The 21,818-nt window shown below is 32.9% G+C and overlaps 1 protein-coding gene across 1 annotated transcript in view; it reads right to left on the bottom strand.

Moving 5' to 3' along the window:
• The window catches only part of LOC129217062 (THO complex subunit 4-like), a 54,099-nt gene that overhangs the window by 4,087 nt on the left and 28,194 nt on the right, over positions 1-21,818 (bottom strand). Inside the window, exon 5 of the mRNA XM_054851307.1 lies at positions 1,822-1,908. Coding sequence (XP_054707282.1) covers positions 1,851-1,908 — 58 coding nt within the window. The 3' untranslated portion in view covers positions 1,822-1,850. The remainder of the gene's footprint in view (positions 1-1,821; positions 1,909-21,818) is intronic.

Here is a 21,818-nt window from a genome sequence, read left to right as displayed (position 1 = left end):
ATGGCTTTTAGAGGGGGCCCCTACAATCAATACTTGAAAATAGGGACTTATGAGGGCTTGTGGGAACTAGAGATGAGTTCAGGTTCGTTTTTGAGAGCCCGGGCTCGCCCGAGCCTGAGTAACATTGTCTCGAACCAAAATCAGAGTTCGCCCGAGCCCGAAGGAAACTTTTTTGTATCAAAAACTGAGCCTTCTACAGTCTGACATGATCTTTCTATTAATGGAAAATGGAACATTAAATGTTCTTCATTAACAGAGAGAAGTTTCTAAATTTTCTTAAAATGCTCCACTTCAAATGCATTACTATATGATATATTGCAATAGTAATCGCAAAAAAAACCTATAAGCTTTAATTATTTCTTTTTTTTTTTTGGGGGGGGGGGGGGTAAATTTGACAATGATTGAACTGATTTAAATGTTCCTTTCATTTTATCACAATTTGCATGGAGATTGAATATCTGTGCTTGAGCCCGTTTCATTTCTAGAGGGAACCCTGTTCAAAATTCAGATTAGTTTTTTGCATTGTTTAATTTTCCAGTTTTGTAACTTTTAGGGTGCAATACTGTTAAATCACTCAAGATTTCAAATGCTCTTTTAGCTACTGTTACCAGGGGGTGATTGTGAATTCATCAAAAAATACCTGAAAGTTTCAAAGCGAGAACGGGGGGGGGGGGGGTAATCTTTGGCCCCTATTACTTAAGTGCACCTTTGCCATAGTTTTAAATAGTTCTGAGTCAAAATATTGCGTGCACATTTCATTAAATTTTTAATGGATTACAAAGTTACTTTTGAGCTGGTGTTATACAAATTATCTTGACATTTGTCCATCTTAAGGGATAGTTGTCCATCTTAAGGCTCTTGCAGGTATATTTGATGAGTATTATATAATTTAAAATAAATTGCGGAGGTAGGCAGATAAAAGCATAACGAAAAAAGAACATAATTCCGGTATTTTCAGACATGAAAATACCTGAAATACGTCCGAAAATACCGGAAATTCGGTAAAATACCGGACCACAATCACCCCTGTGTTACTTTCTCTTGGCCCAAGAACTTTTTTCCATGACTTGGAATAAATTTCCTTGATTTTGAATAAAAATTTCAATTTTCCAGGTCTGAAATTTTGTCTATGACTTTCCACGATTTCCTTGACCCATATGAACCCTGTGTATAAAATGAAGCAAAAATAAAAGAAAAACAGAAATATATACTAATAAAATCAGTAAAACACACGAAAATATTACCAGGAAAGCTTTTTTAAGAATAATATATCTCCTCCTCTCTCCCTGTATGACTTCAAAGCATCAGTGATATAAAATATTGAATTTAGTATTTTAATTTAAGATAGATTTTTAAGCTCAATTGCTAAGACCTCGATTTTGTAATTAAGGAGGACAAAAATGAAATGCTGATGATTATTTGAATCAAAGTCCTGAACAAGTGTTATTTAGAGTTTACTTTGTAGTTGCATGTAGTATTCTCACTAAATGTTGGATAAAAGAATAAAATAAACTCTCGTGAGAATTGTAAAGCAGAAAGGAGTGAAGCGAACTGTTGTAATTTTTAAAATGTGATACTGGAAATGTATTAGAATTTTGGATCATCAAATCAGTGGACACTGTCATTATTCATATCTTAATACTTCCGAAATCAGTTGTAACTCGCAACGTATCAAGTTGTCACACGAATCATTTCAATACCCATGAATATATAAGTATTAAGAATACATGATTTCAATAAAACCCATTTCGGCTAATAAAAACAAAACTGTTATAAAGGACATTTGCTCATGTATATATATATATATATACAAACAAATACCTTTTCTTGCATCTTTTATCCTCTTCTGTTTACACTCTGTTAAACCCTCCACGACCACGACCTCTTCCCCTTGTCATTCCACGTCCTCTAGAAAGATGAAAAATAGAATTTAAAAAAAAAAAAAACAATCACACTTTCATGAATGTAAAATTTTTAATGGCTTAACAGTGAGGAAGAATTCTTTTTTAAGACAAGAGAAAAAACATTCTCTATGAAGATTTTCCATTGAAGAAGACAAGAATATCGCTAAAAACAATTAGAAAAGTAATGATTCATTGCTAGCCAGGGGCGGACTGGCCAGGTTGGCGAGTCGGGGATTCCCGACTGGGCCCACTGCTGAGTGGGCTTCAAACAACTTTTTTATTGAACTTAGAACATTTAATTTCATACCTAACATTTTTTGAAGTGTCATAAAATATAAAATAAAAAAACATGTAATTTGTTTACTCTATGTGAAAAAAAACATTTGGAAACAGTTTTTTTTTTTGTTGTCACTTTAAGCAGGGACCAAAGTAAATAGCCGAAGTTCACATGTGCGAATGCTCTCCTCTCTTATCAACTTTCTCTAGTTTTTAAAGTTCTGGTGACCATGGCTTCCACATTGAGGAGGGAACCAGAGAAATTGGTGTCCAACGCGGCCTGAAAAAGGGCCCGGGACGAAAAAAGAGTGTTGAAAACTCATATTTATACGTCTATTTACAAAAATTGAAGGGGCCTGCACCATTAGACAAAGTGGCCCTGACCCTGCTATAGATGCGTGAGCCATGCTTTGGGGTGTTGATGGGGACACCTGTTGACCCAGTTCCAAGCCTGAAGGAGATCCGAGAGTTTTTAAATGAGGGGTAAACAAGATAGAGGGAGGCCCGTCTATTGTAAATTATCGCTATACGAGTATTTTCAACTCAGAATCGCATACAGGTCAATCCATGTGAAATCATACAGGAAAAGAAAAAAAATGTTGCTCACTATTTTTGATTTTTTAAATTTTTTGCCTGTTATTTAACCGTTATATTGGGAGTCTGAAACAGCGGTTTAAAAAATTTTAAACCTTCAGAACTTTTTTTGGCAACCATTTTTTAGTAGCTGCAGAGTCGACTTTTCATGAAAATAGCACTTTACGAAAACTCTTAGAACTTTTTTGTTTATGAATGTATCAAAATTATTTAAAAACCTTTAGATAGAGCAGAAAATGGCCTAAATTTCTATATTAGTTATTTTTCTGATAAGTGTTAACAAATTTGGGTAACATTGGCTTAAAAATAAGATTTTCCATGTGAAATTTCACATTTTTAGCCTAAAAGTATTAGTAGAAGGAAATAAGACCCATTCTTACTTTTTTCCCCCTTGAATAGATGTCTTATAGAACTATTCTCAGAAGCAGTATGAAACGTTTGAAGCTAGTCAGTCTTTTTTATATAGTTCGTCAAACTTGCCATCTTAGAGAAAAAATGCTAAATTTAAGATTCAATATCCGAAAAGAGACTGAACAAAAATCTATGAAAATTTATCTGTACTACATATAGTACTAAATATGTAGTGAAAATTTTATATTTGATCCGTCAATAGTTTTAGAAATATGAAGAATCGAAGTTGTCTTAAAAATCGCATTTGTTTTCACGCCAAGAAATCATCATATAATGCAAAATTCATTCTAATCATTATATCAGATGCTGTTTTGTGGTATAAACTAACCTTTCTACACATAATGTATGATATTTAAATTTACTTTCCCTTCACAAAAACAAATAATTTAAATATTTCATTATTCTATAGTTTATAAGTATCAACTGCTACGTACATGAGAACAAATTTTCAAACGAATTCCTGTGTTCTGATAGTAAGGAAGTGCATAAAACATGTCTAAACTTGTAAACCTAAAATTTTTAGAAGAATGAAACAAATTTTTATGCTCTATATTGTTTACGTTTAAAGAGCAGTGTACAAATGCATACTTCTCATTTCCATAAACACTCTTTGATAATCTTGCCAATCGCACTAGAGTTTATATTGAAGATCACAGTGTAACACAACGCTAAAATAATTCTAATTAATGTACAAAACCTTAATTTTTAGTAAAGAAGGTAGACTACACGAAGTGAGCTCTCTTAATAGGAAGCAAAATAAAATACGGAATGAGCAAGTTATAACATGATAGATTTCTAACTCATTGCTATCAAAACAGGGCAGAATGAAAAACGTGTTCTTAAATTCATGAAATGGAATATGCAACAATGACAGTTACAATTTATGAAGGAATAACAAATAAACATTTTGAGAACATAAAAAATAAACAGGAGAGTGCTACGAAAATTACGTCTCCAGGCTCGGATTCTGCATTTACCACAATCCGTTTTTTTAAATTTTTAATTAGCCAGTGAATGGTTATATCATGTTATAAACTGTAGGTTTAAATGATGCACATTTTGCTAGTAATGATTAAGTGCATTATCATGTTTTTACTTGCTCCTTATGCACTTATTTTGCTTTTTACTAAGAACACTCATTAGATAGTTCTGTAAAAGATTTATTTATGTGTTAATTTCAGTTCAACTATGTTTTACATTGTGATTGTCCTACATGAACTGTTATGTGGGTGTTCCCAATGGTGAGCAATGTCATATAAAAGATTGTCATAGAGTGACTAAGGAAGTTTACTGAATTATCAGAAGACGATCAGAAGTTGCTTAAATTTAGAATATCCAATGAAATAGATAGCTGCGTTTTGCAACACTTGTCTAAGCCTACAAGTCTGCCTGTTGATTAACTCCAGGAAAATCACTGTCCCAAAAATGCCACAAAATTTTTTGTTCAAAAAACTGAAGAAGAAAACATAAAAAATGATAGTGATGATGACAATGACTTTAATACTATTTAAACACAGACACAGTATGGTGACAGTGTGGGAAATGCCGGATTGCCTAATGTTTCGTATAATTAATCATGCGGAAATTAGAGCTTGTTAAAAAGGAATGGCCACAAAAATGTTATGAAAAATTTCAAAGCAAAATAATATTGATATTAACGCAGAGTAGAATCTGTAAGTAAATGAATTTAAATATCATACATTAAGTGTAAAAAGATAGTTTATACTACAAAACAGCATCTGATATAATGATTAGAATAAATTTTGCATTATATGATGATTTTTTGGTGTGAAAACAAATGTGATTTTTAAGACAACTTCGAGGCTCCATATTCCTAAAACTATTAAGGGATCAAATATAAAATTTTTGCCACATATTTACTTCTATATGAAGGTAATACAGTTAAATTTTCATAGATTTTCGTTCAGTCCCTTTTTGGATATTGAATCTTAAATTTAGCATTTTTTTCTCTAAGATGGTAAGTTTGACTAACTGTATAAAAAGATTGACTTGCTTCAGACGTTTCATACTGCTTCTGAGAATAGTTCTATAAGATATCTATTCAAGGGGAAAAAAAGTAAGAGTGAGTATTACTTCCTTCTACAAATATTTTCATGCTAAAAATGTGAAAGTTTACATGGAAAATCTCATTTTTAAGTGAATGTTACCCAATTTTTTTTTAAACGTATCAGAAAAATAGCTGATATAGAAATTTAGGTCACTTTCTGCTGAATCTAACTGTTTTTACATTATTTTAATACATTTATAAATAAAAAAGTTCCAAGACTTTTTGCAAAGTACTATTTTCATGAAAAGTCGTCTCCGCAACTACTAAAAAGTGGTTGCCAAAAAAAAATTCTAAAGGTTTAAAAAATTTATACCACCCTTTCAGACTCAATATAACAATTAAACAGGCAAAAAATTTTAAAAATAAAAAATAGTGAGCAACATGGCCTGTATTTCACATGCCTGTATTCATTTCATTTTAACCCATACGGGAAAACAAGTCTGGACTACGATAAACTTAATCGGAAACAAGACAAAATTTCGACTTAGAAGAGAGAACTCCTGAACATAGGTGGAATTAGGACTGAGTTCCAAGGGGGGGGGGGGCAAGGTTTCTTTTTTCTTTTATTTTTTTTTTGAGCAAAATTAGTTGTAATCAGTCCCAGATTTATACTTAACGGGATACCTAAGGTATTTCAGGCATGAGGCACCAACGATAGTCTTAAGTCTACAATTGAAGACTTAGATGCAAGAACCAGTTTAGTCCAAACTTTTTTTAAAATTCATTTTTGCGTGTGGCCGATAGTATAGAAGTTCGGATTGCTGTAACAACGTACCTGGTTCTTGCATCAAGGCCCTCAATTGTGTTTTTCAGATTTAAATATCGAAAAATTGCCCGACAAAGTCTTCGAACCTTCGCCGTTCCCTTAAAGTCACTAAAGAGAGCTTAAAATTTCCCTTTTTGAAATTTTCGAGGGAGAGCTCCGTAACCCTTTTATCGGCAATATAGCCTAAAATTGATTTCAGTTGCAGAAAAAAATGCTCAGAGGGTACTAGTGTTTCCCCCAGACCAAAAAAGGGGCAGTGCACTTTCAGATAAAAGGGTATTTTTTTAAGAAAAGTTTTGTAAAACACAAAAGATGATTCTTTTACTTTTTGGTTTCTAGGTACATACAAACTTCAAGTGTTTTCGAAAGTAATTATTTTTAAAATATCGAAAAGCTTTTTGATGTTTAGTTTTGAAGGTATGCAAAATACATTCAAATATGTTCTAATCTGATTCTTCTGGATAAGTTATTGAAATGAGAGAGGGATGTTTCAAGGACAGGCTTATGTGAATCTTTACCTTTCAAAAAAAAATTTTGCTTTTGTTAAACTTTTTAAGGCGCAAGGAGGGTTAATCAAGTCAAAGTTTAACTTAAAAGTGGAAGGGCACGGCACACTCCCAAAAAATCTTGGGTGAAACACTCAGTAAACCTGTTCTCTTTCCTTTCAATGTTTTCAAACATATTATAAGATTATGTTTTTAAAATTTCAATGTCGAAAAATTCCGAAAGAAAGTCGCCGGTTTCCCTATAGTAACTACACCTAGTTTAAAATTGGATAGAGTATACTTCAGTTTTTAAATGCTTCCAAATGAGATCACTGAGCTTCCTCTTCTTTCAAAGTCAAATGTGACCAATGATAGTTTTGCGTTTTTGTAATAGTTCAAAGTCGAAATGTTTTTGTAAAGAGCTCCTGATGCTTCCCCGCTCCATTAATTTTACAAAGGGTAACCTAAAATTGCATTCCTAAATCTTCTCATTTTGAAGAATTTCAAGGAAGAGTCCTTGCCATTCTGTCGTAAACAAACTTATACTTCAATTTTGAAAAAAAAAAAAGTTTTTCTGGGGGAATTTACCTAATTCCTTCACTTTTTCGTGTTCTTCCTATGTTGACAGTAAAGAAGCCTAAAGATGTGCTTTTTCGAGTACAACCATTGGTTTCCTTCTTTGAAGGCCCAAAAAAAAATGTGTCTGGGTTTGCTTAATTTTACGTTTCACAATTTTCTTCTTTTAGAACTTTTAAGCTTGATTTAGAAACTTAAAGGAAAATAGGAACTAGCGGTAGTTCAATGTCTTTGCTCAATTTGGAAGAGTTGAGATCCGGTACTGGTTAATTTACCTTTTTTAATTTACAGAGGTGGGCCAAAGTATTCTTTTGCCGACTCGGCCAAAGTCAGCCAGTCTGCCACTGTTGCTAGCTTAATACCGTAGCAAACGAGCTAGTTTCATTCTAATCCGATTTATAGCGTCACCTATAGTTACTTTCCATTCCCAATTGAAATTAAGAAGTTAAATTTTAAAATTAAGTTTGTTTGTAAAGTAAAAATTTACAACAGAGTGAAAAAATAAATAATTGATCATCCTTTTTCCTTGCATTGGAACTCAAAATTTGGTTTTAAAAACTTCATAATACTATTTCAGGATCAAAAGAACTTGAAGTTGGTTCATTTAATGATGTAAAATTTCAAAACATTTTACGGGCTTTCACTCCGGAGTCCCCTGTAACTACCACTGTTTGTGGCTTGACTAGTTGGATGGGACCCTGAAGATGGATCTGACTTGTTGAACCCAACCAGAAATCGAGCAATCCCCAGTATCCGCAGAGGTATCGTTTCACTTGGAGGACTTTGTGACCACGAGCACATTTAACGTTCCTTAGTCACATTAATGAAGACGGTGGATCTTCAACCAGCAAGGATCGAACACGGGACCCTCCGGTCCCAAGTTTGATGCCTTACCAATCAGGGCAATTTACAGGCTGTAAAGCCTAAACCATTAGAGATTCACCATAAATATTTTGACCACTTTTGTAAATATATAAAAAAAGGAACCATGCTAAGTTTCAATACAATCCGAAACTGCGGGAATTGGAGCAAATTTGACCGACTTTTGCATATTTTCTAAAATAAATTTAAGAAATAAAAATATTATTGAAAAAAATGATTAAAATAAGCAGATATAAAGTAGCATATGGTGAAAAAACTTTCTAACATTAAAAAAAATGATTGAAATTTTTGCAGGATGCAAAAAGATTGAAATCTCAGACAAGGTATGCAATTTTTGGCGAAACACGTGTTTGACATCGTTAGCAAAGATATTTCACGCAAAGATGTCCCACTCCGGTAGAAACGTATGTAACCTTCCTTTCGACCCCTGACGAAAAAGTGGTTCGACCAAAAAGCCGACATTCAGGAACAGGTTGGCGAGACAAGTTTGGGAAAAAGCGTGCTTGAATGATCGAAAAGGCACTAAATCGCCAATGCTGATGTCGCTGCATTTGCAATGCGAATCCGGAGGTGAAGATATTTTCTCTATTCTCTCCCCTCGGCAAAAGCAATGAAAGGGAGGTAATTAAGCCTCATTTGTACGGTGGTTCATTGCTAAAGGGTAGTAAAAAAGTCATTGTAGAATCGTCAAGCGTAAGTTAGCTACACGTGATTTAAAAGAAATGGGGCGAAATAAGAATGGCGCAAAAGTATGAAACGAGTAAAAATTTTGAATCCTTAAAAATAAATTAATTTTGCAGGACAAAAGAAAACATGCGTTGTTTTTCACTTCCAAATTTTTTTTTCTTTTGTTCTTTTTTTAAATCACAATTTGCTGAACACCAGGGCCTGTCATCAGTCGGTGGACCCTGGTATCAGATATTATAAAGAAACCGCTTGTGAACCCCCCCCCCCTTTCACTTGATTTTTACGCGACACTTTTACCTCTTACATATCCCCCCCTCTCTTAATTCTAAAAAGAGAGTACTAGTGGGTTGGTAAGATAACTTTATATAAAAAGTACTAAATAAACGATCAGCAAACTTCAACATATTAATTAATTAGCATACTAATTAACATCAGAACTAAACATCCGAAATTTAAATATTTTATTTTAGTTACTGGAAAAACCAAAGCATACTTTTTCATTGTGTTCGTGTGTTTTTAACTGTGGATTTTTGCAGTCACAATGTTCTAGACTTTTGATAAATGCTAAACACGTCTGTTATTTGTTCCCAAACGTGCTAAATACCCCTTACGTTGTTGTAAAACAATTGTTAGAAGATCTTCGAAAAAAAAAATTCATTTATTGAATTATCTTCTCAAATCAATTTGGCCAGCCTGAAAAATTGAGACGGATGGACATTCTCCCTATCCAATTCTAAGTTCCACAGTAATTCTTAAAGCACGTGAATCAATTATATCACTGATATAGTAGAGATAGGCAATTTGCAATTATTCAAGTACATATGCATTTTCTTAAAATCTGAGCTCCCGTTATGTGTATGTGTGTGCATCTGTCTGTCGCTCTCTAGCACTAAAATGGATGGACAGCTTTATTTAAAAAAAAATTTCGAAAGGAGAGTTGATCGAGAGTGTTTTTAGCTAGGTTGCGTCTTTGGATGACATTAATTAACGAAGATATTAATTAAAAACCTCTAAAATGTTTTTTGCGATTTTTGCAGTGAGAAAGTTAAAAATTTCAAAATTTAATACCAAAATTTAGAGAATTTTTTTCCGCATCTGATAAAATGTGTTTGGAGCTTCTATCTTTCATAAAATTGGAATTATGACGTTTTTTAAAGCAGATTTTAATAACGGCTAAGCCTTTATTCACGCGATTGAAAACCGAATGGGGTTGCTTCCTTCAGTCAAAAGTAGTACTTTTAGTCACTAAAATTGATAGAATAAGCAAAATAAAATAAAATAAATAAATAACATAACCCAGAAAATTCTTTCATTTTCCCAACAGTTATTTTTTAATTAATTTTTTAATATGTCCGATTTTTCAAACAAGGCGTGGTCTTGGTGACGTCACAAATGATGCTCTTTGACGCATCTTTGTACCGCGTTTCCACGTCATGATAATCAAGAAACGAATTAAAATTGCGCTCTGCGCTTGCTATTAACCATATCGTTGCCGATACACCTGAGTAAAGATGCGAATTAAATATTTTGCTCCGTGAATGGCATTTCATCATTTGTGATGTCATAGGCAAGAAATGTAAACAATGAAAGCGCGCAGATTTTAGCATTTTTTAAAAATATTAAACTTAAACAAATTATTTAAAAAATGGTCAGATCCTGTGTTTTTAAGCATGCTCTTTCAGAAAAAAATACTTTTAAAATTTTGGAAACGACACCATTCATTGTTGGCCAACAAGGAAATTAAAAGCAGTGATTCAAAGTTTTTATCTGTTGCCAGTTTCTATTTAATAGTAAAAAAAAAAATACTTGACTTTGATTTTAATTAATATAAGACTTTTAAAAGGATTTTCAATTTTCCCTCTTGATTCTGCAGTTGCGACTCAATCGGGGTTTTTTAAAATTTTTAATTTTATCGTTCCTTACGCATTTGCGTTTTATTCCGCAATTTTAACTTTAGGACAATAAAAGTCTTCAGATTTCAAGCGATAAATGTTCACATTTTATCCTTATCAACTAGAAATCAGTCCGCAGACCTTTTCACGACACATATATAGTGACCTTTATAACTTTTTCCTGAAAATCACCTTTTTGGACAGCGTTTTTATATGAAGAAGGTTTTTCAAAAAAGTACAGAGATAAAAGTGTTACATGATGTTCTGTATTTAAGAGTTTTTTTTTTTTTTGAACTATTAAAGCTTAACAAAGAGTAAATATTAGGTTTATTTTGCATTCAGTATTATAATGCTTCTTGAAAACACAAAAAGCATTTCCCCAATAAGAAAAATATGCATGTTTGAACACTCAAAGTTATGATTGAAAGCTAGATAATGATAAGAAATTCTCTTCATGATTTGAGCCGCACTTTTCTTCGTTTGTGGTGTCATTTTCTTGGAATTTTTGAAAACTATAGGAATGCTTAAATTGTCCTTTCTGAAACAGAAAGGTTATTTTGTCCTTTTGAGTGCGTTATGAAAAGTGCTTAGTATTTAAAAAAAAAAAAAATTATGTTATTTAAGCGCTTTTATTATACTTGGCCTGATTGTCTAGGAGAAATCTGAGCCCTGGTTTTGCTTATATCTCTTCTATTAGATCACTTAGAGACTTCAGGATTTCACTAAATGATTTGCTTAATCTTAAGGTACAACTTAGCACTGAAAAAATAAAATTCTAAAATAAAATAATTATTTCAGTTAAGATGAAAAAGTATCATGTAATTTCCCCATTAAATGTTTAAATATAAAACCCATTGTTACAAATTTCGTTGCCTTTCAACACTAATGTTAAAAGCAATCATAATGAAAATTTTGAATCAAGGCTCCTCTGAAGCAAGCATGAAATTAGCAAATGTAAATCCTACAGAGGAACAAGGATTAAATTTTAGTGCCTACTGCTTAAAGTTTTATACACGTACATAGGTTTTCTTCCCTTTTAGTGGGGAGCATTTATATTAAAAACGTCAGGGTAAAATTATTCTATTTCTGAAATACATTTACACTAAAAAGAATAAAAGAACAGAATATTTTTAAAAATACCAAGCACTTTTCATAATGCACTCAAAAGGACAAAATAATTTTTCTAGATCAGAAAGGGCAATTTAAGAATTCTTGTATTTTTTCGAAAATTCTAAGAAAATGACACCACAAACGAAGAAAAGTGCGGTTCTAGTCATTTCAAACCAAACTTTCCCAATAAGAAAAATATGCATGTTTCAACACTCAAAGTTATGATTTAAAGCTAGATAATAATAAATCCTCTTCATGACGTGAGTCGCACTTTTCTCCGTTTGTGGTATCATTTTCGAAAACTACAGGAATTCTTAAATTGTTCTTTGTGACTCAGAAAAATTATTTTGTACTTTTGAGTTCATAATGAAAAGTTCTTGGTATTTTTAAAAAAATTCTGTTATTTGTTTGTTTACAAAATAAGTCAATTTTTGTTCTGCGCACTTGGTTTGCAATGGAAACACAATGTTGTCAGCCCCGCTTAATCTTGTAACGAAAACCCCGCTTATACGAATAAAATCTCCAGGAACCGAATATTTCCCAATGTTAGATATTTCGGAATGTTAGGGATTCCGCTTAATCGAACAATTTCCCCGGTTAATCGAATAACAGTGATCAGCTTTCGCATATGTTTTAGCTGAGAAAATTTTTGAATACATTAAAAATTAATTAAGAGCAATTACTGACGCAAAAATTAAAAATTGTATTTTTCAGCAAACAACCGGCAGGGGAAAAAACATTCATAATCTATCAAAGCATATCCACTATTCTATTTATTTTCTTTTATCGTTGCCATTACCAACAGACAGTTGATAATTAAATTAAAAAACACAACGAAATATAAACATTGCAGAAGATAAGAAATTGATAGATATTAATTGCGTAAAACACGGTAATTGAAGTTAGAAAGGTGTTCTCAAAATACCTTGAGCAAGGAATTCACTATTATGGAGTGTCTCCAAAAAATATTAACTGAAAAAAGGTGTCGAAACAAAGATTCACTACCCACAGTTGTAAGTGACATATAATTTTCATACGTACTTTTATTTACTTAGCTTATTTAAAACGCTTTTTAATAAAAAAAACATGTTACTTCTATTACTTAGAAATTGATTTATTACAACGTTTTAAGACAAACGTTGTCAATCAGGAAAAATAAATAAAATTTCCCCGCTTAATCGAATAATATTTCTTGGAACTCACGGTGTTCGTTTAAGCGGGGCAGAGTACCAGTTTTCCATTCAGTAGGGGAAATTCATCACAGACCGCCAACAATCAAGAAAAACCATCGTTCAGCTTGCCTTAAACCTTATTATAGTATTGCACCATTGATATCCTTAGACCTCATTAACAATTGCACTGATGATCTCCGGGGGGGGGGGGGGGGGGGGGGGGACTAACCTTACGGACATAGCTTTTTCTTCCGTGCCTCTGGGGGTGATGGGGTAGTGATTGGTGTTTTCGGAGGAAAGGAAGAGAAGAGAGAACTAATAAGAAGAGAGATGGGGAAGGCGGGAAGCCAGCGGTAAATGTATCTTTACAGAGTTTCCTAAAAAGTATCAGCGGCTAGGATAATTCAGCATTTTTCCAAAAATCATTAGTGGGTTCCCTTATTAAGCGTGCAAGTTACTCCGATATTCGATAAAGTTCGATAATTTTCCATGATTAAGTAGGAAGAGAATAAGCTTGATCCATTTCGCCGTATGAAACTATTCAAAATAGTTATACCTGGATGGAAACAATTAAGAACTCATGTTTAAAACTATTTTCGTCCAGAAATGTACTCGAGAGAACTCTTACTGAAACTTCACTTTGACAAATTCAACAGGTTCTAATAAAAGTGAAAATGTTTTAGATTGTGCAAAAAAAAAAAAAAAAAAAAAAAAAAAAAAAAATTTAACAAAGGTTGGTATCATGATAATGAGTGATAGTCTTTCAATGATGAAAAGTAATGAAATATGTCTAATTTAAAAAATAACTTTGATCCCACAAATTCAATTCATTTCTGTTGAAATCATTGAATGTTTTTCATAATACAATGTTTTTTATGCTACGTACTACAGCCTATATAGAGCTAATATTCTAATGATCAATAGGCAATTTCATTAGTTATTTCCTTTTATATTAAATTTATCTTGACTTCAATCAGTTTGGTATGTATGCTCATTTTCCCAATTGTATTGTTTGCATCAAAAATAAAGATTGCATTAAAAATTTGAGTCAATAAAATTCATAATACACTGAAACACTTGATTACATAAAATAAGAATATTTACATGATTAGTTCATTAGTTTGCTTCCATATCATTACATTTCTTATTGTTGTTAGGTCAACAAATTAATTACACACTATATTTCACTAGAAATCTGCTCAGATGCAATAACAAATAAATTGGTTAGAGCAATTTTTTTTTTTTTGTCATTTTGAACTGAAAAACATTTGAATTGCAACAAGCAACATTTTGAATTCGATTTTGTGAACAATTGCAGGAGAAGATTGAAAACTCAAGTCCCAAATTGTATCCTTTCTTCGAAAAAATGTAAGCAATAATTAAATAATATACTATTTCCATTTTAGAACAGTCTCAAATTTCATTCTATGTATTAGACTAACTTATATTGCGTAATATAGAATAACATTGCAACTGTAACAAAAACCCTTTAAAGCGGCCACCCATTTTGAACGGCCGAAATTTTGCGGAACGAAGGGGTGGCTGCTCTTAGAGGTTGCACGGTTAAGGTATATTTGCAGATACTAAGGACCTAGACGCCAAAATAAAATTTGATTCATATTGTTTGTTCAATTTATGGTTTAGGCTACTTTTACGATATCTAACACTTTCTGCGCAATTCCTAAAACAGATAGTCCGTGGGGCAGTCAACCATATTGTTTCATTCTACGACAATGGAATTGCAAAATGAAAAAAACAGCAGAAATGAACAAGAAAATATTCCATGGTTAAAATACTAAAATATCTTGATTCGAAGTTTTATTCATAGTGTATTATACAAAAGAATCAGAGCTCAATTACCAACCAGACCAATTAGGCTGTTGGCCATGTGTCCCCAATTTTTAAGAGCCCCAAAAATACTAAAATTGCTGTAGTTTCTATTTAAGAAAATTAAGGTACTCTCCTGAATTTATCTACAGTTTTTCACGTGTACAAGTGTGGGTTGCTTTGAATAAGTGATTTAACACCTGAACACCCCTGAAACTACCACCCCTGATTCTTTATTAATGCTTTTGTTTATAAGGTTTGACTGTAGAAGACCCCCAAAAAAGTTTGTTTATGGTCTACATTAGTCGGACCCTGAAAATATTACATACAAAGATCCAATTCGTTACACATCACGCAAAGCGAATATATGCATTGCAAGAACTTACAAGTTGACCGTAATTCGTTGAAGCCTTGTTACTAAACTTGCTAGATATTTACTGCATGTAATGAGTTTTTCTGAATGTAACTAGACTGCAAACTGATTATAGCAGAGCAAATATGCTGGAGGCAGTCCTTGTTTCAGAAGCCTACACTTTGATTTAGAAATGCATAAAATGGAGTTAAAACTGCATAATTTGGGTAAAGCAGCTGAAATTATCTGAAAACTAGAGCTGCTAGAGAAAAATTAATTTCATATTTTGATTCAGAGCCCCAAATTTATCTAAAATCAGTCCTCAAACTCTGGGCACCGAAAATACAACATTTTTTTTGTGCTGTAAAGTAGATGCTGGGACACTTGGTGTTCCTGTCAAAGGGGTAAAATTAAGCAAAAAAATATTAACTACTTTTAAATTTATTTCTTCGTTTAAACCATTTCTTTAAATTAAAAAAAAGAAGAATACTCCCCTAAAACAACTCCCGTAGCAGACCAAAAAGGTTATTTTGTTTTTACAACCTCAATGATATAAATCAGCAAAAGTGGAAATAAATAATGTTTCTTCGGGGAAATTTAGGGCGAATTTATTTTAATTAGTAGATGCATCAGTTCGCACAACGCTCAGGGGGTCGAACGGCGCGATGACACTTTTTCCAGGCCCACTCAAAGAGAAAAATCACGGTATCAGTCGCGGTTTTTCAACAGTAGCAAATGAGTACATTAGTTAAAAGAGAAGAACGATTGAACATCTGGAACTCTTCAAATCTTCAGATACAAAAGGCTTTAGAATCTCCATGGGGGGTGTGTCTCCCCGACCATGCGAGGAAATGGCAACCCTCCGCCAAGTCAGTTCACCGTTGGCGACGAATTTGTTCCTAAATGTCGGCTTTTGTCCCAAAACATGTTTTCGTTAGTATTTTATTTTTCTCTGCGGAGCTTACAAACTGGTCTCGAAGTGGAAGTTCTTCTCCTTTATCTATATTCTTTGTCGTTAGTATGTTGCCCAAATATACGTTTCCCAATGGCAAAAAGTTTTGTAGCTGTCTGCGACAAGCTTTTAGAGCTTCATAATCTGTCTGCAAAAGCCTTTTTTTAAAATAATTTTATTTGAAATAAGGCAGGAGGAATAAGGATTTGAGATAAGCTCCCCCCTTCAAAGACCATGGGGCACCTCTCTAAGTTCTATGAAGCACTCCCCTCTCAAGAACGAGACCCCCTCCCCAAACTGAGACCAAAATCTTTCTCAAATTACCTCCCCCCTCCACCAAAATTTTTTTTACGATGCAATCTGATGACCCTATGCCCTTGGTGGGCACCTGACATTTGCAAACATGTATTGGCTATTGAACAGGTGTCTGTCCAGGATTTTTCAGAGTTCATTTTTTTTTTTTTTTTGTGAAAAATCAATTTATATTAGGAAAACCAAATAACTTTGTGCGTGTGTGTGTGTGTGTGTGGGGGGGGGGGATTGTAAAATGAAATTTCAAATTGAATGTTTTTGTAATTTTTTTCTTTTTTCCCTAGATAACACTTTTTAAGGTTTTCAGGGGGCAAGGAGGAGCCTCAGTGTTGTGTCTCTGGGAGATAGGAACCCTCTAAGTATATTAAAGCTATACACCATTCCACATTATATTAAATTATGATATAAATGTTAATTGGTAATTTTTTATGTACATATTTTAAATGATTATAACGAAAAAATAAAATTCAAGCTGTGGTTGAGCATTTAACTATTTGAAACTCTTAAAAATATCAGAATTTTGTTTAAAACTTCTAAATTTCCTGATTTCAATTTATTTGTTTACCTCTTAACAAAGTGTACCAATCAGAAATTCGAAAAATCCGATTCTCAAAGTGGATGCAAAGAGATCACAATTCTGAAAGTAAAGGCTCCAAGAGTATGAAAACGGATCATAAAAGAAATTTTTTTAAATTATTTTCGAACCGCATTTTAGAAGCCTATGATAAACATCTCACTAATATCTATCAATAAAGTTGCAGCAAAAGTAAACCATCTATTCAGCATTTAAATTTTTGACTCTTAAACAAAAACGAAATTCAGTTTTAAAAATCTTGAAATGATGATTTTAATAGACCTTAATTTATTTGCTTCCATATAGAGCGCAGTTAGCTTGAAAAAAAAAAGAGTAAAAATTCAACTCTTATATCGGATGCAAACAGATTAAATTTTTTTTTTTTAAATTAAAGCATTAAAAGTATAAAAACGATAAATAAAAAGTGTATTAAAGCAAAATAATTTGAGAATTACTATTTAACAGGTCTGCATGATGAATGTTATTAATATCACTGACATAGTCACTGAAAAAAGTCCTTACACTGCATTGTCAGAGAACTTTACAACAACACCACTGCTAATGATGTGATAAAACAAACAAGCAAAATTCTTCACTATGTTAGTTATCACTTGTCCATTGGCGTTATGCTCTTGTTTCCCTTCAAACATCGTGCTAATCTTTCGCCTTTTACTAAAGATTACCATTGGCGTCGTCAGCTGAAATTTATTGGAGGGGGGGGGGGGGCATTCTGACTCATTTTCAAGTTGCATTAAGAAAATTTCGCATAAATATATACATATATATATATATATATATATATATATATGAGGAAAACTTGACATCAAATAGAAATGGATTTACATTCAATACAACACTTTTCAACGGGTACATCATTGCACAATAAGAAAAAAAATTAAATACCAACAAATACAGTTTTTCTAGACTGCACATGGGATACGAATATCCATGCTATTTTTTTTTTGTGATCAATTTCGTCCAAGATGTTTTTGTGAACATAACATAAAGCAACATGATTCAACCGCTTTTGTGTCATAGTCCACCTTTGATACAATTTCAGCTTCAAGCTGTCCTCAAACATGTGGGGGGGGGGGGGGGATTTCTTGGACGCCCCCCCCCCCCAGCCGCGAAGCCCATGCTTGTATCACAGAAGTATGCTGACTTTTCTTTTTATCCACAGAAATATGCATTATTTTGATTTCAGATTTGATTTTTCAATAAACAATTTGAAAAAGATCGTTTCATCTTGGTTTATGTGTGCGGTGGCAGTAAGCGAACGATCACGTGTGCATTCTCTCCCTGCTTCAACAGTTCATGCAAATAAATGTCCGACAGTCGCGGACAACTTTTTTTTCTCTGCTGACAACCTTTTTTTTTTCTGGACATCTTTTATTTTTTTATTGCGGACAGAACTGTCCGCGATAGGGTTTCCTTGTCCGAGAAGAGGTTGCTGTGTTGCACGCGGCGTTTCTGCCACCACTGGAGTTTTCGGCAGACATTGCAGAGGATATTAGCTTGAAGAGGCGAAACAGAAAAAAATGAGAAAACTGGAATCAAACTTAAGATAGTTTTTAAAAAAATTAATTTTCAGAAAATTAAGGACTTTTTTAGGGACCTTAATTTTGCTTGATAAAATTGTTTAAGGAAGTACGAACCCAGAATAAGCCACAGAAAAAGAGGCGAGACAATTGGCTTAGAGAGAGAAGTTCTAACAGGAAAAATTGGCAGGCTGCCATCTAGGCTTTATTACTATTACGGCTTTTCAAAATCCTAGGGAAATGAAATGTTCCTTAACAAAATGCATGAATGTAGTGGTACCAGGTTCGATTGTCAATTACCTGATATTCCAGAGGTGTTATTCTGACATACAGAGACAGATACATAGATACTCTCATATTTTTATTGTGTAGAAATAACATGGTTTGTAACTATAGCTAAATGCAGAAGACCCCCTCCCTCCCCTTTCAAGAGCAAAGTAGGAGAGGGAACTGAGAAATTCAATCAGATGAAGAAAGATTTGTAAACATTTCAGTCCAGTCAAATTAAGGGAAAAATACCCTTAACTTAGGCAAAACTTCAACAGAAGGTTTTTCAATTGTTTTTATGTTAGTAACTCAAACAGAATAACGTATCCAAAATCGGACAAAATTGGTTCACAGAAACGTCCCCAAAATCTGATTTGAAAATGGGGGGCTAGTGGCCATTATCTTCAATAAATGTAAGCTAGTATTCTTCTTTGAAACATATTAAAAAAAACACATTTAGCCTTCTCAACTGGAATAATCACAAAGTGTCTTGGTTAATGCTTCATGTCACAAAAATTAGATAGAACTGATCATCACTTGGATAATTTGACCATCCCGATAACTTGACACATTTGTTTCCCTGTCTAATACAATGATATGTTCATATAGGTTGAAAAAATATGGTTACACTATGTAAGTTTAGAGGTAATTCTCTTTAGTCGACTACTACATAAACTATAAAAAAAAAAGAAATTTGCTTACTCTGGAAACATTTAACAAGAGGTGACCTTATGCCAATTTTCATTTGTTAAAATGAAATACATATGGCTTGAGACTTTTCATTTGTGAACTATGTGAAAATTATAATCGCTTTATTAAATAATTTAATCTTTTGTGAAACCCTATCTCTCTCTCTCCCCCCCCCTTTTTTTTATAAGAATCCCATTCTCTGATCTCCCATTCTACACAATATTGTTTCAGGTCTAACAGCTGAAGATGGTGTTAATACTGATGAATTCCACTTACTCGGTACAAACAATTTCTAAAATGATAGGACAGGAAGTGTTTAGGTACTCTGCTGAAAGATCAGACAAAGTAAAAACAATAGGATCACATGCTGCTATTTGTAATAAAAATGATCCAGATATACTGATAGATGTAGCAATCCCTTTTCAAAGAACGATGATTATTGCCTTTTGTGGTGAAATGAATCTTGCAGATATTTGGCTTTGTGCATACATTGTAGCGTTATTTGAAGCTATGATGAGAAAGGCAACAAAATCCCATTGAATCAAGCAGTAGTCAAAAGCATTAAAAATTTGTGTAGTGAAGAATCTGAAAACATGGTACAGGCAGACATATGTTTTAGATGGAGGATCTTTCTAACATCACCTTTTTTTGTGCAGTAACGATACTTATGGGCACATTGCTTTTTCTTATGTTAATTTTGTTCTTAAAACGTACGGAAAATCTACTGCTGTTTTTGATGGCTACAGAGAATCCCAACTATCAAAAATGCCTCTCACTGACAACGCTATATAAAATCCAGTCGAGACATTAATTTCAGTCTGTGCATGCATTTCTTCGGGAAAGAGGAAAATTTTGACTAGTGGAAAAAACAAGCAAGCAGTGATTTATATAGGGGATTTATTTATTCTTATGAGGGATTTATTGCAGAAACAAAGGGTTCTAAACATTGACGGTAATGCTGATGGGAAAATTGTGCATGCTGCTTGTACCCGCGTCTGCACATGTGCTTATTGTGAGGCTCCGACTGTGACAATGTTTACCTATGTTTCGGAAAATAGGAAGGGGTAATTGGTGCTTAATTGAGTTCAGAAACTTTCTTAGTTCTTCAAAAATATTCCAACTAAAATCCGAGTCAATAACACATCTATTTTTTAATAAACTCCCGTAAAAAAGGCAAACATTGTCAAGGTCAGAGCTCAACTAACCAGAGCTGCGCTATACCACAGTAATGAACAAAGACACTGTTTTGATGATTTTGCTTCTGTATCAAGTGAAGAATAGGGTCAGTGGGGTGGAATGGGTAGTTTATTAAACTTTCGAGTTACAGAAAAAAAAACTTAAAAAAAACAATAATAAAAACACTCATATTATTTACAATAGTTTGACTTAATTTTGGTTCCAGAAAAAACTGAATGGAAACAGTCTGTTTAGTGGCAGATTTCTTGCAAGTTATATTGCAAAAATCAAAACTGATATCATTGAAACTTTGTTTTCAGGAGTTTGTATTTAGATAGCATTTTATTGCTGTTATTTTCATTAAAGGAAGTCTCCTTTGTCCACTGAAAAAAAATCAGAAAATAAAAATTCCATAGATTTTAAGAAATATGTTAAGATTTTTAAAGTGGGGTGGAATGGGTATAATATTAGGCTTAGTGACTTTGTGGAATTAACATTTTTTCTCATTAAAAGTTATTCTCTGAAGTAAGTTGTTCATTTTATCAAAAGTTTAATATTCTGGAATCCTTATGTTATGGAGTTGCTTATGGTTGCACTAAATCTGGTTGGATGGAAGGCAATCTTTAAAGAATAGTTCAAACTTTTCGCAAGGTATCTGAAAAGACATGCAAGACAGCTGACCTATGAAACTGTAAAACATGCTATTGATAACGAAATTATCACTTGCCTACTGCCCGATACAAGTCATACCATGCAACCACTAGACAATGCCAGAGCTGACTAAATAAATTGAAAACCAGTCTGATCAAACAACCATTCCACTAAGCTTATGTTGAAGTACAATATCTATAGAAGATTAGGTGCTAGTTAAATACATTAAGAAATTTAAAAAGTATTTCATTCCGCAAGTTCTAGAACCTTTATATACTCGTACTTATGTTGTAAAAATTCTTTAGAAGTCTTTGATGGGGTTGTAAATGCAACATATTTTATATTTAGAACAACACATTCTAAAATTGCAAAAACCAGATTACTTTTCTTTCAAATGACTTTAATCAATGATTTAAAAAGAAAATTTGTTTGAAATCCATTAAACCTAACTTAAAAAAAAAATTCAAATCTTTGACAAATGGGATAAAATTATATTAGAATGTGCCAGAAAAAGTATGTAAGAAATTGAGAAAATTTCCAAACATTTTCAGTGCCTTTTATATATTTGCTATTTATGTGCTATTTATTTAAACAATCTTGAAATATAAAGGCAAACCCTCCACTTATACACAAGTAATTACAGTACATATTTTTAG

This window comes from Uloborus diversus, chromosome 2, assembly GCF_026930045.1.
Source record: "Uloborus diversus isolate 005 chromosome 2, Udiv.v.3.1, whole genome shotgun sequence".
NCBI lineage: Eukaryota > Metazoa > Arthropoda > Arachnida > Araneae > Uloboridae > Uloborus > Uloborus diversus.
This window is presented reverse-complemented; position numbering and strand designations above follow the sequence as displayed.